Raw genomic sequence first — 23,863 nt, forward strand, 5'->3', positions numbered from 1 at the left:
TAAAATTTTATAAATCATGGTTCAAATGCTGAGTTAACATGGCCTACTAACTTAAAATATTTCGTTGAAAATGGAAGAAAAATATCGAAGAAAGGAGAAGGAATTTGGAAAGATGGAGGGAGAGAAATAAGAATTTCTGACGAAAGAAAAACAGAAAATAATAAATATTATTTTTCTTCTCTCTTCTTTCCGCTCGCCATCTTCCCATGTCCTGTGTATCTTCTCAAACGATACGCAACTCCTTCCGTATCTTCACAAACGATACGCAACTCCTTCCGTATCTTCATAATTAAAATCTGCGAAAGTAATTTTCACGCATTTCTAGCCCGCTCCTTCTAAATTTCTTTTCTCTCTCTCTCTGCCTAAATCCTCTTCTTATTTCCTTTATCCTCTTCTACTTCTTAATCTATTCTTCATTTTCCTTATAGAACAAAAAACAACTATTAGGATCAATAGTGCAAAATTTAAGCAAAAACAGACAATCCTTTTAAAATCTAGGGTTAGATGCACACTGATTAACATTCATATAAACTAGATACATTTAACAGATGAACATGACTGAGATATTGCAATTATTCAAACGCTTATGAATTAATAATTATTATTAAACGAGAATCCAAATTTCCATTAAATCGTTAGTTGATGGACATTAAAATACAGCAAAGCATTCGAATTAAACTAAGAATAAAAATATACTTGAAAGGAACACATTTAGAATTTAACCATATTAGAAAAAATACAAACTTCAAAAATAATAGGCCTACGTGAAGAGTTGAATTTTGAAATGCTTCTGCACAATTTGAACTTTGGAGAAAAAATATAGAATCAAATGGAAAGTAAAACCATACATCAAGGCAAATTAATTTCATAAAGCATTCAATTTGAAGATTAGGTATAAAATTTGACAAGTTTTTTATAGAAATCCACAATTTGTTGAGAATCTCTCAAAAATTCAAAAATGTTCATTTTTATTCTATAATGAGAGATAAATCTTGAAGTTTGAATTTGTTCTAACTTACCCACTACATACCAATACCACAATACCCCAAATTGAAACTAAATTAAAACAAAATTACAACCTGATGAAGGAAAATAAGATATGTAACAAATAAGACCAAACTAATACCAAAATAAAATTTCAGAATATTTTATAAAAACTCGTATTTTATTTCAAATTTTCGTACTGTACACATCAAATTTAAACAACTTATTGCAAAATTGAACTAAAAATTTATAAACAAAACTATGAAATCAATATGAAACAATAATAAATTAGGGGGGACACACAGACACAGGAAAAAACACTAAACTATAGTCGAATCATGAATGAATAAATAAATATTTAAAATTTATTTATACTGGACATTGTAATGTGTTCTAAGAAAGGATTCGAAAACTATATAAAATGTGGATTTAACTTGTTACAATAGTGGAAGAGTACCTATGTTTGATTCAATAGATTATGTAATTCAAAATAGATTTAGCATTTGCAGTTGATTCGGAAATCTAAATCAATTTTTGTTACGTTTAATAAAAGTGGTGTAATGTATTCCATTGTAGTATTGTTTGGACTTACATGTTAGGTTAGGTCGAATACATTATTAATTTAAAATAATAATCAAAGTTATACCGAGAAGAAAATAAACCATGTTTCAATAGGAGGCTGTAATATTTTTTCAAATCTTTAAAATTTAGGTAAAATTATTTGAAATGTGAAAAACTAATCGATTAAGGCCAATTTAATTGTATTTCAACAGTTTTGTGCTAAAATCAGTGTGAAGAAATTTAGCAAAGACACTAGGAATTTAATAAAATATTGGAAAATGAGGATATTGGGAATATACTGTTAGGTTAGGTTGAGAGACTAACCTCAAAATTTAATAAGGTTGTAGAAATATTGATAAAATTTACGGAAAACGGTCCAAAGAGATGTTTAATAAACAATAAATGGATTTTTATTTGATATGTTATTGTTTAAAAGTTACAGGGAACTCAAAATTTTAGTTGGGGTCAAAGATTAATGAATCAGAGCAAACTAATTTAAAGTTAGGAATGCTAACTATAAAATTTAGTTAATTTATAAGAAATATTAGTAAAAATTTGAGAAGAGTATTAACCAATTTTATAAGAATCTTCACCATTCTTTTATAAAAGGTATACATAAACCCTCACCTAACCTAAAATGCCAAATTTTGCAGGGATGGTTTTAGCCCACTTAGTGTCGATAAACTAGTTAAAAACGACCAAGAACATAACGGCTAATTTTTAAGACACCCTACAAATATCTATGCAAATTTCGCGTTTGCACAGATTATTTACAAAATGTTTTCAAGGTTATGTCAAATTATGTAAGATAGAATTTAATTCTGCAAAGGGTGGATTTCAATTCCAACTAACCTAACAAATGACCTAAACTAATTTGAACATCAATTAAAGTATGTAAACATCAGAAAAATACATATTCTCGTAGTTTTTGAATCTATCAACGTTTTCCAGTTATGTACATTAAAATTTTCTCCACAAATTCTAGTTATCTATCATGGTGTTTAATACTAAAATACTATCCCAATTTTACAGTAATCCAAGGACAATAGTGTTTATCAACTTCCTAGTAATTATCTTTCATATTGATGACAGGACCAAAAATTTGGCCGAAAATCCAGTTTAACGAAAAGCCTAACCAATTCGGGCAAGTAGCTTTTTGGCAAACTGGTTCATCGGCAAAATATTGGGACCCCTTGGTCAACTAAATTCAATTCTCTCAAAATTAAAATCAAAGGGACTTTCTTCTTGGTAACCTAACTATTTACATGAGAAATTTTCGTTATTATGGGATATAGTTCTAGTAATCAAATCCTGTAAATTGTAACCAAACCAGATTCACTATACTATGTACAACATACAACTAAAAATTTTTCACGAAAATTCAAAATCCTAACCTATAATATTATCATTTGACATTTTTAAAACAAACTGAACAAAACTGTAACCTATAAATATTATTTGACATTTAAAAAACAAAACTGTAGCCTAAAAATATGATTGACATTTGGGAACAATACAATCTAAATACATTGAGATTTGCAAAATATTCCGGTGACAGAGTTATGTAATGCTGGAAAATTTAGAAGCACAACCTCAATATTCATCACATTTTGGGATCAAATTTGGACAATATAGACCTAACCTCAAATTATTTACCTCAATATTCATCCCATTTTGGGACCAAATTTTGTACAATATAGACCTAACCTCAAATTATTTAATTAACAAGATTTGAAAAAAAATATTTTAGTGGTGAGGTAAAGTGTGCTGAAATTTAGAATCATAATCTCGACATTTTCAAAATTATTTTTAAATTATTAAAATTTACAAAATACTTTAGTGGTAGGGTTATGTATAAATGAAATATTGTGAACTTCACTTTATCAATTATATGATATTTTGATAATTATTGCAAAACTTCTTAATAATATTTTGGTGGCCATGTATCAAAGAGATAAGGGGACCATATCCACCACCTATTAAATTATATTTGGAGAATAATAGGAATTTTAAAACCACAATAAATTCCTATTAATCTTTATAGAATACTTTGGTGGTAAGGTAAAAAATTAAGGTGAAATTGAGAACCATAACCTCAAAAAATATTGGTAAATTTTAAAAATAGCTGGGAACCATAACATCAAAATTAGAAGAATATTTTGGTTGAGAGGTTTTGATATTAGTCGATAATCCCTATCTCGACTGTCAACTGTTGATGAAATTATTATTTGAAGAATTTTGAACTGTTTTGAATATTGTTATATGACGATGAGATTGAGAACGAACCCTCAATACAATTCGTAAATTTTTAGACAAACAGGGAGTAACTTTTGGGTTTGCTCCAACATTGTAATGTTTGAATAAATGAATAATAATAGATGAATGAAAACATATTATGAAGCCAAACAGAGGAACACTATAACCTAAAAATATAATTTACATTTTGCAGCAATATTACTAGAATTTTGCAAGAATATTATGAAATCATTAAGAGTTTTGCACAAATATTATAAAATCACTGGAGTTTTGTATCAATATCACGATATCACTAGGATTTTTCATGAATATTATGATATCACTAAAACTTTTCAAATATTACCGTGGTAATGTTATCTGCTGAAATTGAATTGGACAAATTCAAGCTTGCATATTGAAGACTCAATGAACAAACTTAATTATTAGGAGAATAGAACAGAGGAACAAAAACAATAACACTGGAACACGAGAATGAATCAGGAACATAACCTACAAAACAGGTTAGAACAGTTCAAATAGCTAATGTATTGGGAACATAACCTAAAAAACAGGTTGGGACAGTTCAAAAAGCTAATGAATTGGAAAATTTCAAATAGCTAGAGAATTAGAACAGTTCAAAAACGGTAGCTATAAATAATAATAGTTGATATTGGTATGATCAAGATTGTAACGCTAGTAAATAGAATGAAGCAAAATTCCCGTACATTTTTGGCTGGGTTGTCTCTTGCAGAGGTATCGTCATGAAAGGTTAGGGAGCCTCTCATCCCTTCCAGCTGTTGGAACACTGAATGTTGGGGAGTCACAATCTGTCACCAGAGCCGTCAGTCACGGTTTAGTAGCGTCCTACAATTAAAAATAACAATATCACAATACAATAAATGTAACTATCTATATAACATATAAAAGCGAAAAGGCACTCACTCACTGGCTGACTCACTCACTCGCAGAACTAAAAATCTACCGGACCAAAAACGTTCAAATTTGGTAGGTATGTTCAGTAGAGGCGCACTAAGAACAGATTTGGAAAAATTTCCAAAGATACGCCCAAAATATGCGTTTTTCCAGCCTTTTCTCAGCTTTATCGAGAACAAATGAACAGAATTTGTTCAAATCAAGTACAGAAGCTCAGCTAGGGTGTAATAATGTTGTGTTAGAAGGAATTTGTAATAACGTCAAAGATACGCCCAAAAACAAATGAACAGAAATTGTTCAAATTTAGAACAGAAGCTCAGCTAGGGTGTAATAATGTTGTGTTAGAAGGAATAACGTCAAAGATACGCCTAAAATTAGCGGTTTTTTGCGTTTTCTCAATTCTTTCATCAAGTGATAGACAGAAAATGTTCAAATTTGGTACAGAGGTTTAGCTAGGCTCTAAAAATTTTGTGATGAGGTGACTTTAATATTTCATCAAAGATACGCCCAAAATCAGCGTTTTTCTCAGCTTTTCTGAGTTTCCTCAGTACTTTGACTTTCTGATGGAATGAAGCATGCTCAAATGAAAAATGCAGGCGAGCGAAGCGAGCCCACTGATCTCATTTTTGGCCGATCCAGTTGGGGGTCCAGGGGGCAGAGCTCCCTGGCTAGACGGATATGGCGAGCGAAGCGAACCTGACGGCTAGTCTATAATTTAATAGAGGAAAGAATCGTCTTAAACATGTAGGGGATAGGAAATTCACGAATGATGTGAATAAAGTTAAATATGTAATATTAAAAAAAAATCAATATAAAAACAAAAAGAACAAAAGTTATTCTCATTCAAAGATACTGATAAATCATCCATCTATCTATCATCTATACTATAATAAAGGAAAGAATCGTCTTAAACATGTAGGGGATAGGAAATTCACGAATGACGCGACATCACATCTCAACTACTCAACTGATTAACTTGAAATTTTGCAAATTGATTTTCAATTTACCGAGGATGGTTAAAGGCCTATTTTAAATTCTTCTAGATTTCAGGACGTCAAGTTTTTAATTTTTTAAACCCTTGCGGACTATGTATAACCTGCTAGTATATTATACAATAAATGAATAATTCATTTTCCTCTCCCGACTGTCTAGCTCTAGAGTATGTGTCTAATTTTTGTGCGGTCCACGTTATAATGACAGTATTTGATCAACATTAGTGTTGCTATCCTTTTCTATCCTCCACAACGTTGCCAGCTCACTATAGAGCTGTCATTGAAAGGGATTGTAACATAAGACAACAGAATTCTGGTCTTCAACCAGAGTTCTGATTAACTTATGTTTGTATACTAATACTTAAAACATACTTAATCTATATCTAATCTAGTCTAGAATATAATAAAGGAGAGAATCGACTTAAACGGGATACACGAATGACGCATCATTACGTCTAAACTACTCATCTGAAACTTGAAATTTTGCATAATGATTTTGAATTTACCAAGGATAGACATAGACTTATTTTTATTGCTTTTTAATCAATTAATTGTATTAATTAAAACAAATCTATTACAATTGTGATTCAATGTTTACGTAACTAAAAAATACAAAAGCCCAACCAAACAAAGCTTTTTCCAAGTGACTCCGTAGCTTAGTTGGTAGCAAGCGCGTTTGATAGTACAAGTATCACATTTTTTTGCTGGTAATTTTCAACTCTTATTAAGATTATTCACATAATTTTAAACAAAATAATAACTAACTTAATTCTTCATTTTTTTATGTTTCTTGGACATATGGGGATTGCATTTTACAACACCAAATTTTCTCCAGTGCAAAGTATGGGTCACCTGCTAGTCTATCTTCTATTTATAATAAGAGAGAGTATGGTTGTGTTTGTTCGTGTGTTCGCATCAAAACATGTCAACTTGTGGATTGCATACCGGAAAAACGGGAATGATTTAGATCTCCAAATTTTGAACATAGATTCTAAAAATATCAATCTTGTGCACCTGGAAGCCCAAATTTCAATTTTCCTTCTAGATTTTTTAGAATTAGTGTTCAAACTTCATGAATCTATACTTATAAAATTCTTATCTCACTGACTCACTGATCACGATTTCTGGAAAACTACTGAATGGATTGCAACAAAACTTGGAATATAGCTTCCTTAAACGTCCTAGGTGCTCACTAAGAAATCTTTTGGCGATATTTCAACTCTAAGGGTGGTTTTTAAGGGTTTAAAGTTCGTCTTTTAGCATGTATATTCTTTTTCTCCCAATCTCCTTATTATAATAGAAATGTCCATATCATATGTTATTATAGATCTATAATCTAGAGAGAGTACCTCGTCGAAACAGTTGTTAACTGGCAACTTAATTAATAATTTTGACAGGTTGGCATTAAGTTGAGATGACTTCATTAGGTTGGCACTAAGTTGAAGAACGAATCAAAATGCATTTATCGAGAACAAATTGATTGGGCACTGCTGCTTCAATCAGAGCTATTCCTGGGAGAAAGATTTTATTTTTCATAAAACAAACTTTTATGACGGGACTTGCTTCTATCAAGTGATCCTATTCTATCAAGACTAATTTAATTTTGTCTGTATATCCGATCGCGATAGCTGCTTCAACAATTTCGATGAAATTATAATAATTCAGTATGATATATGGAGGGTATTTTCAAAACTTCAGAAGTGTCCGTTGTGGAATCTATTTGCAAAAAATGAGGAAATTCGGCCAAAATTCAACTTGGGCGGAAGAAAGGGGTCATTTATTAAAACGGCCAAATAGCTGTTGTTCCTTTCCCCAATATTCTACAAAATTCGCTGCAATCGGACTACTATTCTACAGAGCACTTCCAACACATCAATGATTAATCGAATGATTTGACTCAATAGTTTACATGCCAAGTTGTGGCCTAATCTCAAAAACGATTATAACAATGTTGGTAAAATTTAGATTAAAAAGCATCTTAAAAAATAATCTTATCTTTCAATTTCCGAAGCGAAGCACGGGTGCCCTGCTAGTAATGTAATGAAGGAGAGACTCTGCTTATAACGAACGGGATAGGAAATTCACAAATGACGCATCATCACGTCTCAACTACTCAACTGATTAACTTGAAATTTTGCAAATTGATTTTCAACTTACCGAGGATGGTTATAGGACTAGCCTATTTTAAATTATTCAAGTTTTCAGTTTGTCAAGATTTTAATTAGACCCTTGCAAAGCACGGCTTATATGTAAAGGGCGTTTATGTCGCAACTTTTACTGTTATCTCAAGCTGATAGTCCACATAGTTCTTTCCTGTGAAGCTATGTGACGCTGGTAGTCTCTCATATTCATACACTCTTACCTGGTCAAAACAGTAAAAATCGACAATAATCGAGAGTGATCGGCTTGTGAAGCTTTATGACGCTGGTAGTCTATCATATTGTGCCGTTCATAAAAAACGGCAATATGAAGAGATAGAAATTTAGATGTGAAACGATAAAATAAGAAGTCTTGAAAGTGTAAAAGTATAAATGGGATGAGAAAAGTGGATAATGAGAGTGATTAGATAATATAAATAATATCGTTTGATTTGGCTTGCTGGATTCAAAGTAGTAGTACTTTTAGGAATAGCCTAAGTTTGTTTTTTTTTGGTTCGTGTTTAAAAATTTCTCTAATAAGTGATTATTCTCTATTTTAAAAATAACTGAGTGTTTATTATTATTATTTTGGTATTTGGAACATCTAAATTCAAAAGAATGGTTTGTATGAATATTTTTGGACTGAAAATTTTGTGGAAATCTAGAAGACATAACCTCATTTTGGACTTTTAATGTTACCTAAATTTGGGAGAGAAATAGTACAAGGTATTCTTAGTTTTTCTCGCCTGATCTGTGCTCCATTGTAAAAAGAATAAATAAATAAATAAAATCATACACTCTCACCCCAACAAAACAGTAAAAATTGACAGTAATCGGCTTGAGATAACAGTAAAAGTTGCGACATAAACGCCCTATACCATAGGATATCTACTTACTCTATTGTTTCTCTATGCTAGTACTCAATATTATCATAAACATTCATACATATTTATGATATGTATGACGTAATGCCAAACACTTGAAGAAACTAAAATAATTTGAATAAAAATACTCACTGGGCGGCGAATATGACCTTGATCGAGACCTGAAGTAGCGATTACCTCGTCTACCGTAGGGAGAGGGTGAACGTCGGTAACTGCTCCTGTAACTGTTACGGTAGCCGCCTCCCCTACCCCCTCCATAGTAATCGTCACTGAAAAAAGACAATGATAATTAATTTTTTGATCATAAAATTCAATATTCAATGTTCACAGCTGTTGTAGCTATGGTGAAAGTGATATTTTCGAGCTCAAAATTTAAGTGATTTTATTCTATATTTTGTGAATATTTGAAGTTTGGTTTTTGTTCTAACGGAAGTTTCATTATCAATCTATCTAAATTTGAAATTCTTTGTTTTATTCTGATTCATGGTTTCAGATTGAAGATTTGGTGGTGAAATTGAAGTAACATAACCTACGATTTGTGACAAAATCAGGAAATTGAAGAAGTTTTGGGCAATAGCCTGTTTTTTCTTTTCCGACTATTGTATTGTTCGCTCTATCTAATAAATAAATAATTATTATCATAAAGATAATCCTATCATATTAAGCGAGCAATTTATGTATATTTATATCTGGTTATCTATGTTCAACGGATCTCGAAAACGGCTCTAAAGATTTTCACGAAATTTAGAACATAGCAAGTTTATGATATAAAAATTCGATTGCACTAGTTCTAATCCTTGGGAAAACTCGCTGAACGACATTAAAAGGATAATTCATCCTTGGCTGAAACAGCTGAGACTTTCGTCGTCTGTGGATAGTAAAAAGTGAGCGAGTGATTCTGTGGAAAATCAAAATATCGCATCCCCGAAATTCATAATCTGACGTATAGCCAGCTGTAAAATATAAACACGATCATTTCAGAGAATTGTGTTCTGTTTATCAATAAATAAAAATAATGAGCGAAGCTCGGTGCCCCGATATTCAATTATTAAATTATACAAACCAATCATATGAGAAATCACTGAGTGATCAGTGGTCTATAGTGAGGTCCACGTTATAATGGCAGTATTTGATTAACATTGGTGTTGCTATCCTCGTCTATCATTCCACAAAGCAGATAGCTCTATCCTGTTTTGCATCAATTTATGGTGTTGTGTATCAAGTTGAGATGATACTGTATCATGTATTGTGATAATGTATCATGTTGTGGTTGTTCTTGTTCTATAGTGAGGTCCACGTTATAATGGCAGTGTTTGATTGGCGATGGTATTGCTATCCTTGTCTATCATTCAACAAAGCGGATAGCGCTATCTCTTTCATGCTTCGCTTTGTTGCCAGATCGTCTTTTAACAATATAGAATTAATAATAAACTAACAAAATATTTCATCTTAATTATGAATATTCATTATGAAATTGTTGAAAAATATAGTTTCTTGCTTAATAAAATATAATTCATTATTTTAAACGAGAATGACAGTTAATATCATCAATAAACCTGTACCAGTTACCCCTCCATAGAAGGCATTGATAAGACAGAGGTTCGGCAACGATGTTATCTTTTTGTGTAGTTGAGAAGTTGATATTGTGGTAATTATTCATATTGAATGAAAAATACTGAGAAATTGTCAAAAAACCACTGATTTATTGATAATTAGAAAGACCGGTTTCGGTTATTACACCATTGTCAATCTCTGATAGACTCAGAGTTAAACGTTTATCAGATAAACGATAAACGTTTATCAGAGATTGACAATGGTGTAATAACCGAAACCGGTCTTTCTAATTATCAATAAATCAGTGGTTTTTTGACAATTTCTTAGTCTTTTCCATTCAACGTTGTTATCCTATCTTTTTCCACTGCCATTATAACGTGGACATCACTATACTGGATAGAGTGCTTGCATAGCAGCCTAGAGATCCCCGTTTCATATCCACTCACAGTCAAACGTTTTTGAACAGGTCACTCTCATGTTATCTGATGGGCACGTTAAATTGTCGGTCCCAGCTGAATTATGACAGAGGTAAGGCCCATTGACGGCTTAAATGATATATTCAGGCGAGGTGGACCTTTCGTCAAGAGCTCATCACCAATAAAAGCCATACGAATATGAAAAAATGAAAATTTTTATTGGCAGAAAAAAATGTTTTCAATATTATTATTATTGTATGAGAAATCGACACTAAGGCACGTTTGTACAAAAGCCGGTTAAATTTTAATCGTGATTAATTCCACGAGAACCAATCAGAGAAGGCTTTTTTGTAAAGACTGCATTTCTGATTGGTTCTCGTAGAAATAATCACAGTTAAAATTGAACCGGCTTTTGTGAAAAACCGGCACTAAAACAGCCTACAGTAAGGTTCCAAGTTACAATGGCAGTGGAGAAAGATAGGACATCAACATTGCCGATCCTCTGTCTTGTCAATGCCTTGTATAGATGGTAGCTAATACAGGTTTATTGATGTAATATTAACTGTTCATTCTCGTTTTAAATAATCAATCATATCTTATTAAGCAATAATTTATATTTTTCAACAATTTCACAATGAATTTTCATAATTATTAAGATGAAATATTTTGTTAGTTAATTATTAATTCTACATTGTTAAAAGACGATCTGGCAACAGAGCGAAGCGTGAAAGAGATAGCGCTGATTTTATGATTGAGCCGTTTGCACAGTCAAAGCTTGAACTGAATAGAATAGAATTATTTATTCAAGTAAGTCACAATACATTCTGGTTTATACACGAATTTACAATAAATTACAGTATAGCAGCTAATTATGCAACAAATTTCACATATTACGAAAACTTATTATTAATTACAATGAAGATTGAATGCAACATTAGTATATTTATAATATAGTATTTTAATGTAACTACATAAATCGGCGGTGTTTCAACAATGAATAAATGATAACTTCAATGAATAAATATACACCCCACTATAAATTATATTTGTTGGGGTATAAGTAATTCGTTGCTTATTGTGTGTTATAATTACTATTTACTACAGTAACTATATTATCCAATAAGTTAATAAGTTACTGTAAGTAATATAGTTACTGTACTATTTACAAACTTCATTCACTGATATAGGATTAAAGTTTTTTATAATAAAATTGGTAAAAATTAATCAGCTGGTGGCTGTAATTAGAAATGAGCCACTCATAACGAACGAAACTTGAGATATGGATTTAATCCAGATCTAAATTGAATTTAGTTTAAACTGATATTGTGCAATCGGCACTTTATCATACATTTCCATATCTTAAATACTTTGTTGATCAAACTGATTTATTCTAATCAAGAGACAAAATACATCAAAGTATTGTTCAGATGGAAATTACTATGAAATTGCATTTATTCAAATGCTAATGAATTAATAATTATTATTGAACGAAAATCCCAATTAAATGCTGTAATTCACCCAGAAGACTTCTGCTACAACAGGGTAATAGCTGACAGGTTAAAATGAGTTTTAACCTCAAAATTGTTCCAGCAATCGGATTTTCAACTTAAATATGTGTAATGCTAGTTCGCCTCCATGGTGCACATTGGGTAACGCTAAATGGACTAGCAAATTATGGCGTCAGACAAACTTATGATCTCCTCACCGAAAACTACACAACATCTCAAAGAATTTGGATGAATATACAGTGTATATCTAGGCATTTGAGACTCATGAGCTATATATTTGTTGTGTATCTGCCATACGCTATAGTTATTTGTGCAACTAGTGCGCAAAGTGACAGTTTGCTGCACCGAAAGAAACGTTTACGCCCGAGCCGTAGGCGAGGGCGGAATGGTTTGTTGAGTGCAGCAGAGGAACTTTGCGCACGTATTTCACATTTAATTTTTCCTACAGTTAGCATTAAATATGAAAAGTGGATAATTTTGGGTAAAATTGCCTGAAATCCATCAAATGTTTTTCGGTCTAATTTTATTATTGATAAAAACCTTAATTTATTGTCAAATTGAATAAAAATGTTGTCCTTGGTTATAATATATAATGAATAATAATTAGCGCGTTGTGCTTGGTTGCACCTCTGCTCACTATAGCAGCCACAGCAGTCACTGTTACCAACTTCATTTTGATTTTGCTGCACTGTTGCTCCATATAACCTACTAAGTATTTTGCGTTGCCATGTTGCAAATCTGGAGTGCAGAAAAATTTTTCCCGCACTAGAGCGGAAAAGTGATTCTTTGCGTTCTGTAATCAGTGCAGCAATGGCCACTTTTCAACGTAACTGTAGGAAAAATAAATAATAAGGGTAATAGCTGTTTACCCCGTTGTCAATATTTGCAGTAGCAGAAGTCTTCGAGGTTTACAGCATTCAATTTGGATTTTCGTTTAATAATAATTATTTTCAAAATAATGGTTGAGTTCAAAGCCACTGATCGGTGAGTGAACGATGAGACCGGTGAGTAAACGTGGCTCTGAACGAAGTACTGTTTTATCGTTGAACGATGCATAGACTCACATGCAGCGCTAGATTATTTGGAATTGAAATCGGCCATTAAGGGGACAGCCTGGAAGAATATTAAATACTAAAGATCTTGAAGATTTTTGTGATCTAAAATATTACAAAAAAATATATATCATATAATATCTCGCGCTAAAATACCTCAATGGAACCTTTAATTTCAAGAGAAGGCATAGGTATTGTGCGTTTATACCTCTACAAGGTCTTTCGTCTTACTGATAAGAAAAAAAACGTCATATTCGGTTCGTTCACTGATCAGTTGATCGTACTTTTCCACCGATGGGAAAGAACGTAAATAGAGTAGCTGAACGTAAACAGACATGGTTAAATACGAGGTTGTTTACAAATAATGGACTCCATATTTGGGAGCAGAGAAATGCATGATTACATAAATTCAATAACATTTAAAATATTTTACAAAGCATTTAAAACTACTCCAATCACCTGATGGTTTTCCATTTTAATTGATTACAATGAAAAGTTCTAGTTTTGTTTACAAAATATGATCAACAGGGGAAACATCTGTCAGTCATAACTCATGAGTAACCGTTCAGCCACAGAATACACACAAAATGGAAGGTATCAATCTAACCAAGATTTGAGTGCACCAAGACCACGACACATGACTGCATCATCTTGTAAGAAATTAAAACTACTGCTGTATTGCAATGCTACACTTTCTTTCAAGATGACGGATTATGGCGTCAGGATACTAGCCGACTTTCCATTCTGTGGTTCATCTGTGATCACTAATCTGTGATCAGGTTTTTTACTGAACGTAAAAAAACCGATTAAATTGATCAGTGGCTTTGAACTCAACCATTGTTGTTACCAACTTAATACTATTTGGATTATTTATTGTTTTCAACTTACTTATAGTCTCTATTTCCTCTATAGCTTCTCTCCTCCATACTGAAAACACAGAAACAAACAATTTTTAACCATTCGAAAACATTTTCCAGATTTTTCTGTGTAGTTGTGAATTTGATATTATGGTAATTATTCATAATAGTAAATGAAAAGAGATCCACATGATAATGACAGTGGAGAGAGATGGGAATTAACTGTTGATAGCTTACTTGTTTAAAATAATCAACTAAATTTTAGAAGAAGAAGAAGATGATAACGATGAAGAAGAAGAAAAAGAATAAAAAGTGGAAGAAGTAGAAAAAGTAGAAGAAAAAGAAAAGGAAGAAGAAGCAAAAGAAATAGAAGAAAAAGAAGAAGCAGCAGGAAAAGAAGAAGAAAAATGAAAAGAACAAGAAAAACAAGAAGAACAAGAGAAGGAAGAAGTAGAAGCAGCAGCAAAAGAAGAAAAACGAGTAGAAAAAGAAGAATAATGAGAAGAAGAAGAAATAAGTAGTAGGAGAAGAAGAAGAAAAAAGAAGAGGTAGAAGAAGAATAAGAAAAAAGAGAAGAGTTAGCAGAAGAACAAGAAGAAAAACGAGTAGAAGAAGAAGAAATAAGTAGTAGAAGAAGGAGAAGAAAAAAGAAGTGGTAGAAGAAGAAGAATAAGAAGAAAAAAGGAGAAGAGTTAGCAGCAAAAGAAGGTGAAAAATAAAGAACAAGAAGAAGAAGAAGCAGCAAAACTAGAAGAAAAACGAGTAGAAGAAGAAGAAGAATGAGAAGAAGAAGAAATAAGTAGTAGTAGAAGAAGAAGAAGAAGAAGAAGAAGAAGAAGAAGAAGAAGAAGAAGAAGAAGAAGAAATAAGTAGTAGTAGAAGAAGAAGAAGAAGAAATAAGTAGTAGTAGAAGAAGAAGAAGAAGAAGAAGAAGAAGAAATAAGTAGTAGTAGAAGAAGAAATAAGTAGTAGTAGAAGAAGAAAAAAAAAGAAGTGGTAAAGAAGAAGAATAAGAAGAAAAAAGGACAAGAGTTAGCAGCAAAAGAAGGTGAAAAATGAAAAGAACAAGAAGATGAAGCAGTAGCATCAAAAGAAGAAGCAGCAAAAGAAGAAGAGAAATGAGAAGAAGAAGAAGAAAAAGAAAAAGGACCGAATTTACCAAAACGAAAACTTGGATTGAGCGTCAGTTGATTCTAAATGAAAAAAAAAATAATATTACAAAACCAATAATTCAAAATAATTTGACTTAGAACAAACTGCCGCTCAAACCTAGTTTTCGTTTTTGGTGAATTTGGGCCTAGGAAGAAAAAAGGAGAAGAAGAAGAACAAGAAGAAGCGGCATTGAAAGTGTGGGCATTGAACTGACTAGGTGGGTTTGCCCATGTAGATGCCGGGCGTAGGTGTATGGGCACGGGTTGTCGTCGAGTAGTCGACCCTGATGCGTCGGCCATCCAACTCGAGACCCGAGCACTGCTCTTTGGCCACTTTGGCATCGTCCACCTTCTTAAAGTACACAAAGCAGAAGCCCCGCGAACGGCCCGATTTCGCGTCAATCACTATCTGCACCTGAAATCAGAACAGAATGAAACAAAAATTAGACTCAATAAAATGAGACAAAAATTAAGACTCAATAAAATGAGACAAAAATTAAGACTCATTGAAACAATACATTATCATTATTAAACGAACTCTAAGAAACTATCACTCTCCCCTGAATAGAATGCAGAGAATTTACAATAATTTAACGGGGCAACTAGATGTCTTCTGGTTTTCTCGTGCTAGATTCCGCAAAATTTAATACGCTAGTATGGTTTAGGTGGATGTCAACAATATCTTTTGGATGCATGGGTGTGGCTGTGCACATGGTTTGGGGCGAGAGGTACGGTATTTTGTTATTATTTATATAAGAAGTTCTGATCATATTTTGATTCAATCGTTGTTTTTTTCAATTTTGCATTTATCTAGTTTTTTTTCTCTTTTTCAACTAGATTACAAGTTTTGTACTCATTGTATTTTTTTGTCATTTTCTTCTTTTTCTTATACATTAATTTTCCTATTCATATTTTTCTTATTATTATCAATAATATTTTAACTATTTTTTCATTTTCTTTTAATCTCAATATTGTATTGTACAACTATGTAAAGGAGACAGATTGGGGTGACCCCGTTCTCTCCATTATGAATGAATAAATAAATAAATAAAATCCAAATTAATGCTGTAATTCACCCCGAATACTTCTGCTACTGCAAATATTGACAACAGTGTAAACAGCTAGATGGAAATTCGATGAGCGCTACTATTCAAAAATTATTTGTCAGGGCGGGAATCGAACCCAGTACCTCCTAATTGCCGGTTAGGAATGCTTAAGCTGCATACACATATTCGCGCTTCCAACCCGCACCGAGCACGCTCCTCCCTCGTACCACCATCGAACCACAGTCGCTCCGCCCACGCACCCATCATGAACGTTACGGAAGATGTTAGATCTTCTCGCGTTCCCCGGTCGAACCACTGTTGCTCGCCGGTCGATCATCAATCGCTCTGCTGGAGTGACGTTCGGTTGCGTGGGCGTTCATGATGGGTGCGTGGGCGGAGCGACTGTGACTCGATGGAGGAACGAGGGCGGTACGAGGGCGGAGCGTGCTCGGTGCGGGTTGGAAGCGCGTATATGTGTACGCAGCTTAAGTGTCGATTGCACAGTCAAAGCTTAGGCTAGGGCCACACGAGCGCACATAGTGCGTCCGTTGCAACTTACTTTTTGCGGTCGTCGCCAATGACACCACACGAGCGTTGAGTGTGGTGCGTCAACGTCAGTTGGCTTTACGCAATTGAACCAGACGAAGCAATAACTTTTTCCTACAGTTACGTTGAAAAGTGGCCATTGCTGCACTGATTACAGAACGCAAAGAATCACTTTTTCGCTCTAGTGCGGGAAAAATTTTTCCTGCACTCCAGATTTGCAATATGGCAACGCAAAATAGTTAGTAGGTTATATGGAGCACCAGTGCAGCAAAATCAAAATTAAGTTGGTAACTGTGACTGTGGTGCACGTTATAAGAATCTTGAAGTAGTGGACAACATTCAGCACACAGCCGCCCCGCCATTCAAACACTACTACATTATTATTCAATTTGACAATAAATTAAGGTTTTATTAGTAATAAATAAAATTACACAAAAATTAAGACTCATTGAAACAATACATTATCATTATTAAACGAACTCTAAGAAACTATCACTCTCCCCTGAATAGAATGCAGAGAATTTACAATAATTTAACGGGGCAACTAGATGTCTTCTGGTTTTCTCGTGCTAGATTCCGCAAAATTTAATACGCTAGTATGGTTTAGGTGGATGTCAACAATATCTTTTGGATGCATGGGTGGGCTGTGCACATGGTTTGGGGCGAGAGGTACGGTATTTTGTTATTATTTATATAAGAAGTTCTGATCATATTTTGATTCAATCGTTGTTTTTTTCAATTTTGCATTATCTAGTTTTTTTTCTCTTTTTCAACTAGATTACAAGTTTTGTACTCATTGTATTTTTTTGTCATTTTCTTCTTTTTCTTATACATTAATTTTCCTATTCATATTTTTCTTATTATTATCAATAATATTTTAACTATTTTTTCATTTTCTTTTAATCTCAATATTGTATTGTACAACTATGTAAAGGAGACAGATTTGGGGTGACCCCCGTTCTCTCCATTTATGAATGAATAAATAAATAAATAAAATCCAAATTAAATGCTGTAATTCACCCCGAATACTTCTGCTACTGCAAATATTGACAACAGTGTAAACAGCTAGATGGAAATTCGATGAGCGCTACTATTCAAAAATTATTTGTCAGGGCGGGAATCGAACCCAGTACCTCCTAATTGCCGGTTAGGAATGCTTAAGCTGCATACACATATTCGCGCTTCCAACCCGCACCGAGCACGCTCCTCCCTCGTACCACCATCGAACCACAGTCGCTCCGCCCACGCACCCATCATGAACGTTACGGAAGATGTTAGATCTTCTCGCGTTCCCCGGTCGAACCACTGTTGCTCGCCGGTCGATCATCAATCGCTCTGCTGGAGTGACGTTCGGTTGCGTGGGCGTTCATGATGGGTGCGTGGGCGGAGCGACTGTGACTCGATGGAGGAACGAGGGCGGTACGAGGGCGGAGCGTGCTCGGTGCGGGTTGGAAGCGCGTATATGTGTACGCAGCTTAAGTGTCGATTGCACAGTCAAAGCTTAGGCTAGGGCCACACGAGCGCACATAGTGCGTCCGTTGCAACTTACTTTTTGCGGTCGTCGCCAATGACACCACACGAGCGTTGAGTGTGGTGCGTCAACGTCAGTTGGCTTTACGCAATTGAACCAGACGAAGCAATAACTTTTTCCTACAGTTACGTTGAAAAGTGGCCATTGCTGCACTGATTACAGAACGCAAAGAATCACTTTTTCGCTCTAGTGCGGGAAAAATTTTTCCTGCACTCCAGATTTGCAATATGGCAACGCAAAATAGTTAGTAGGTTATATGGAGCACCAGTGCAGCAAAATCAAAATTAAGTTGGTAACTGTGACTGTGGTGCACGTTATAAGAATCTTGAAGTAGTGGACAACATTCAGCACACAGCCGCCCCGCCATTCAAACACTACTACATTATTATTCAATTTGACAATAAATTAAGGTTTTTATTAGTAATAAATAAAATTACACAGAAAAACATTTGATGCATTTCAGGCAATTTTACCCATAATTACCCACTTTTCACTTACTTACTTACTTACTTTTCTTGTTCGTCATAATTATTAAACTGCATTAAGGGAGCAACGATCCCGCAGTATATGACACGTCAAAACGTTCATATTCAATATATTCACGTTTCATATTCAATGGTAACTGTAGGAAAAACTTAATGTGAAATACGTGCGCAAAGTTCCTCTGCTGCACTCAAGAAACCATTCCGCCCTCGCCTACGGCTCGGGCGTAAACGTTTTTTTCGATGCAGCAAACTGTCACTTTGCGCACTAGTTGCACAAATAACTATTTGCGGTCGTCGCCAATGACACCACACGAGCGTTGAGTGTGGTGCGTCAACGTCAGTTGGCTTTACGAAATTGAACCAGACGAAGCAATAACTTTTGCATGTCTCGACGTGCGTTGTAGCATTTCTGCGCAGTTCAAAAATCACCGTCCGTTACGACTTCCGTTACTTGGTATGCACGTACCTCGTGTGTAGTTACCAATTCACTTCTATGTTTTTTCAAATTCAAATTTATTCACACTCATAAATACATATACAGAAACCAAATAGAGTCTAGCTTGACAAATACAACAATAATCCATCTGGAATTTAATAATAGATTGTAAGTAATAGTATATAATATAATAATATATAATATAATATTAATGTGAACAATAACTGCTCACAAAGTGCTTCATGAAGCACTTGTCCGTGAGCAGGAGTTGAGGTTTAATCGGATATAGGAGGAGAAAAAAGCCTACACACACACACACACACAAACACACACACATTCAATCGCCATAATCAAGTAATTTTATTGATTGATTGTAGCATTTCCTCCCTTTAAATATACTTATATAATGAAATTTAGTTCAAACTGCGAAAAAATGGGAGGAAGAATCACCAGTATAATTTTTTTCAACATAATTCATGACAAGAGAGGGGAAAAATGAAAAATAAAAGATGAGACATAACAGTGATAAATAAAACAATATTTGCAGATCAAAGCTCAAAGCAAAGGTTAAACTTTAAAGGATACAGAAGTAACTACAGTAAAAAGGCCATACTACACTGAAATTCATATTCAATAATGGATTAGATATTAGCACCATGTGTTTCTCAGCTTACTACTTTGAATAAGTCTTCCACTTCTAATGGTGAATGAAGCCATAGCCAACTCTTCGTTTGTTTTAGGAATTTCTTGAGATTCTGTAGCTTTCTAATCTCATCTGGGAGAATATTGAAGAATTTAGGTCCAAGGAATAAAAAGCATCTCTGGAAGGTAGTGCTGTTTGGTTTGGGGAGTCTGATTAGCATCCTTGTAGTTTGCCTAGTTATCTGCTGATTTTGTTCAAGATTCCCCATTTGATTCCTATCCCCACTCATTTTATAAAACAAAGATAAAACTTTCAGTACATACATGTATCTGAAAGGTAGAGTTCCAAAAAACTTGAATATTGGGAAAGTATGCGTTCGTCTATTAGCTCCAAACATTATTCGAACAATTGATTTTTGTAGGACTATAAGATTTTTAAAATGAGACATGAAGGTAGATTCCGTATTCCAGCCTACTATTGAAAAAAGAGAAATACATTACACGAAGAATATTTACAGGGAAGAATTGACGCAGTTGATGGAAAGTCCTAACCAAGTATAAGAGGTACCCTTTTACTTTATTCACATGCAAATCCCAATTTAGACAATTTATGTATTTCTACAACGGACGTCAGAAGGTAAGTTGCAACGGTCTCACTTTGTGCGCTCGTGTGGCCCTAGCCTAAAACTGAATTTAATCAGCTGGTGGCTTAAACTAAAAATGAGCGACATTATAATAAACGAGACTTGATATGGATTTAATCTAGTTTAAAATGAAATTTAGTTCAAACTGATACTGTGTAAACGGCACTAAGACTGTCATACTTCAGCCGGAACCGACAGTTTAACGTTTCCATCAGGTAACACGGGAGTGACCTGTTCAAAAACTTTTGGCTGCGAGCGGGTTTGAACCGGGGATCTCTAGGTTGCTAAACAAGCACTCTATCCACTAGACCACGGATCACTCCGTGAAAAATAGTATATTTCCAATACATACCTTATCGACGGGGCCGTATTTCGAGAATATGTTGAGCACCTGGTTTTCGGTCGTGTAAATATTCAGTCCAAAAACTCCCAGACATCGACCTGGTAAAGGATTATCCTGTGGAAATAAGATTTATTTATTTAGGTTTCCTTTTTGTTATTTAAAATCAATTACTAAACTTTATGAAGAACTTTTGTATGAATTTTGAGTGAATAAACTTCATTTGATTTATTATTAAGATTTATTTATTTATATTTCCTTTTTGTTATTGAAAATCAATTACTGAACTTTATAAAGAACTTTTGTATGAATTTTGAGTGAATAAACTTGATTTGATTCTTTCACTATTACAACATAATTTCATAAAATTACTATTGTAAAAGTGAAAGAAGTCTTTCAATCTTGAAAGTCAAATAAGTAAAATAATCTTGAAATGTCAATATTGACACCATTTTCAAGACACTAAGAGCCGGTTTCCGAGCTCGGGATTAAGCCAAGTTCTAGACTTTAAACAGCTGTAGTCAGAAAATCGGCTTTCCGAAACGGGGCGCAGTCGCAGTCCACGTTTTAATTGAATTTCGAAAAACTAGAAAATTGAACAGAAAATAAAAATCTGGTGTGGCGCACTCACACAACTTTCCTTGCCGTTATGAAAATTGATCCCCTGACGCTAGTGTAAACGCGCATCTCAAGTCAAAGATCTGAGCCAGCTGGTGACAGTTCAATAACGCTGGAGACACACAAGGTCTGCTATCTCTTCATAGTGAATGATTTTTTAATAGAATCAACAGTTTGCAATTGAATAATCGCATTTTCTCGAATTTCGAGCTTATTTTCAATGTTAGGTGAAAATGTTACTGAACATTAATTGTAGAGATTTTCATGCTCAATCTTTTCCACTTGAAATTTTTTGTTCGAATCTTATCTGAAGCCTGATAATTGGGAAACTAAAATCAATTTTGCATAGATGGGACTGAACGAACTCCTGAAATTTTTACAGATATGGGACTCGTGGCAAAATCGTTGGAGCCGTTTTCGAGAAAATCGCGAAAACCCTGTCTTTGACAACAATTTTTTTCGGAAAGCAATACTTTCCTTACCTATGGTAATAGGGCAAGGAACGTAATAAAGGGAAAATAGTGTAAAGTTTCAGCTACTTTGAACTATTTAGGAATGTTTTATTTAGTCAAGGAAAAAATTTCATTTTCAAAAATGTTAGATGTTTTTGAACGGGTAGTGTTCAAAAACATCCAACATTTTTGAAAATGTATCTTTCCATAAGCAACAGATGCTCTTTGGTATCTTCTGAAAAACAATGTGTTGCAACAGAAAAGATACACAAGGAGCTTCAATGTATCATTCCATAAGCAGCTAGCAGATGCTCTTTGGTATCTTCTGAAAAACAACGTGTTGCAACCGAAAAGATACACAAGGAGCTTCAATGTATCCGATAGGGAACAGATGTTTTTTTGTATCTTCTCAAAAGAACCGTGTTGCATCGGGACGCGTACTGTAATATATTGATAATGAAATTTCAAGCAAGATACCATACAAAAACAATAGATTTTTAATTAATATATTTTTTATGATTGATCTTACATTTGATTGATGATTGTTATCTTGATAATGATTGTATCCTTTGTATCCTGGAACCTATTTGGAGCAAGAGTAACTGTTTAATTAACAATCAAAATTCATCTTCACAGGACAACTTTATGTAATCAGGTACATTTTTGCAGTGGAAGGTTCTGGGAAGCCACATTTGTTCTACAGTGTTGAAAGGTATGTTTTCTATTTCTTTCGGTCTATTTCTGTGCATCAACATAGAAATGAATTCATATTCGATCAATGTAATAGGAATAGATTCTAAGACAATAATCCATAAGATTAAACTATACTATAACTAGTAGTTCTGTGAACAGTAGACCTCACGCAGTATTCTCATCCACAAGTACCTGATTGAAACTGTAGACCTTATGGAAATACAGCAATAGACTGGCTTCTCCACACATCTGTGTAATCACTTGTCAGCTGATTTATGATAATTATATAGTCTGATTTTTACTCTAATATTGGCATATGAAGGACGCCTTTTTCCTTTTATATAATCCTTGAAATACAAAATTTCCAAAAACCTTGTATATACGTCGACGCGCAATTAAAAAAGGAACATACCTGTCAAATTTAATGAAAATCTATTACCGCATTTCGCCGTAAATGCGCAACATATAAACATTTAAACATTAAGTTCAATGCCTAACCGTCGACTGGAATCTTAGACCTCACTTCGCTCGGTCAATAAAGGAAATAATTGGCTTATATACGTATGGGATTATTAAGTCATCAAGTTATTTTTGGTAATTGTTAGTAAAATGAATAACTTTCTCAAAAATTGATATTTTTAGAAAATTTTTGTTTTTTTCAATCAACAATACCATGAAGAATTCACCCACTAGATCTTATGGATTTATCTCTCACCGAATTTGGTGGCGCACTCACACAACTTTCCTTGCCGTTATGAAAATTGATCACCTGACGCTAGTGTTCCCGCGCATCTCAAGTCTACTATTCAAAAATTTGAGCCAGCTGGTGACAGGACAATAACGCTGGAGACACACGAGGTCTGCTATCTCTTCATAGTGAATCATTTAATAGAATCAACAGTTGCCAACAGTTTGCAATTGGATAATCACATTTTCTCGAATTTAGAGCTTATTTTCAATTTTAGGTGAAAATGTTACTGAACATTAATTGTAGAGATTCTAATGCTGAATCTTTTCCACTCGAAATGTTTTGTTTAAATTGTATCTGAAGCCTGATAATTGAGAATCTAAAATCAAACTTTGCATAGATGGGGCGCAACTCCTGAAATTTTTACAGATATGAGACTTGTGGTAGTTGATAGAGCTTTTCAATTACTATTTTAGG

At 33.8% G+C, this 23,863-nt stretch overlaps 1 protein-coding gene across 1 annotated transcript; it reads right to left on the reverse strand.

Annotated features, from left to right (window-relative positions):
* Positions 1-1,146: 1,146 nt before the first annotated feature.
* On the reverse strand, positions 1,147-22,697 carry LOC111043475 (transformer-2 protein homolog beta). Its single transcript, XM_039441158.1, has 7 exons — positions 22,665-22,697; positions 22,535-22,588; positions 20,948-21,052; positions 15,481-15,680; positions 14,146-14,184; positions 8,860-8,996; positions 1,147-4,644 (listed from the first exon to the last, which is right to left on the reverse strand). The coding sequence occupies exons 1-7, from the start codon at positions 22,695-22,697 to the stop codon at positions 4,634-4,636; spliced, it is 579 nt and encodes a 192-aa protein (XP_039297092.1). The 3' UTR covers positions 1,147-4,633.
* Between the last annotated feature and the right edge of the window lie 1,166 nt (positions 22,698-23,863).

The sequence above is a fragment of the Nilaparvata lugens genome, chromosome 14 (assembly GCF_014356525.2).
Source record: "Nilaparvata lugens isolate BPH chromosome 14, ASM1435652v1, whole genome shotgun sequence".
Lineage (NCBI taxonomy): Eukaryota > Metazoa > Arthropoda > Insecta > Hemiptera > Delphacidae > Nilaparvata > Nilaparvata lugens.

What these genes read in the sequence shown, in the direction of transcription:
- LOC111043475 (XM_039441158.1), bottom strand. Translation starts at nt 22,697, where the DNA reads ATGTGGCTTCCCAGAACCTTCCACTGCAAAAAT. An exon ending in AATACGGCCCCGTCGATAAG is followed by an intron (nt 15,681 to 20,947) that starts GTATGTATTGGA and finishes TTCTGATTTCAG; the next exon opens with GTGCAGATAGTGATTGACGC. An exon ending in AGAGGAAATAGAGACTATAA is followed by an intron (nt 8,997 to 14,145) that starts GTAAGTTGAAAA and finishes GTCTTTTTTCAG; the next exon opens with TGACGATTACTATGGAGGGG.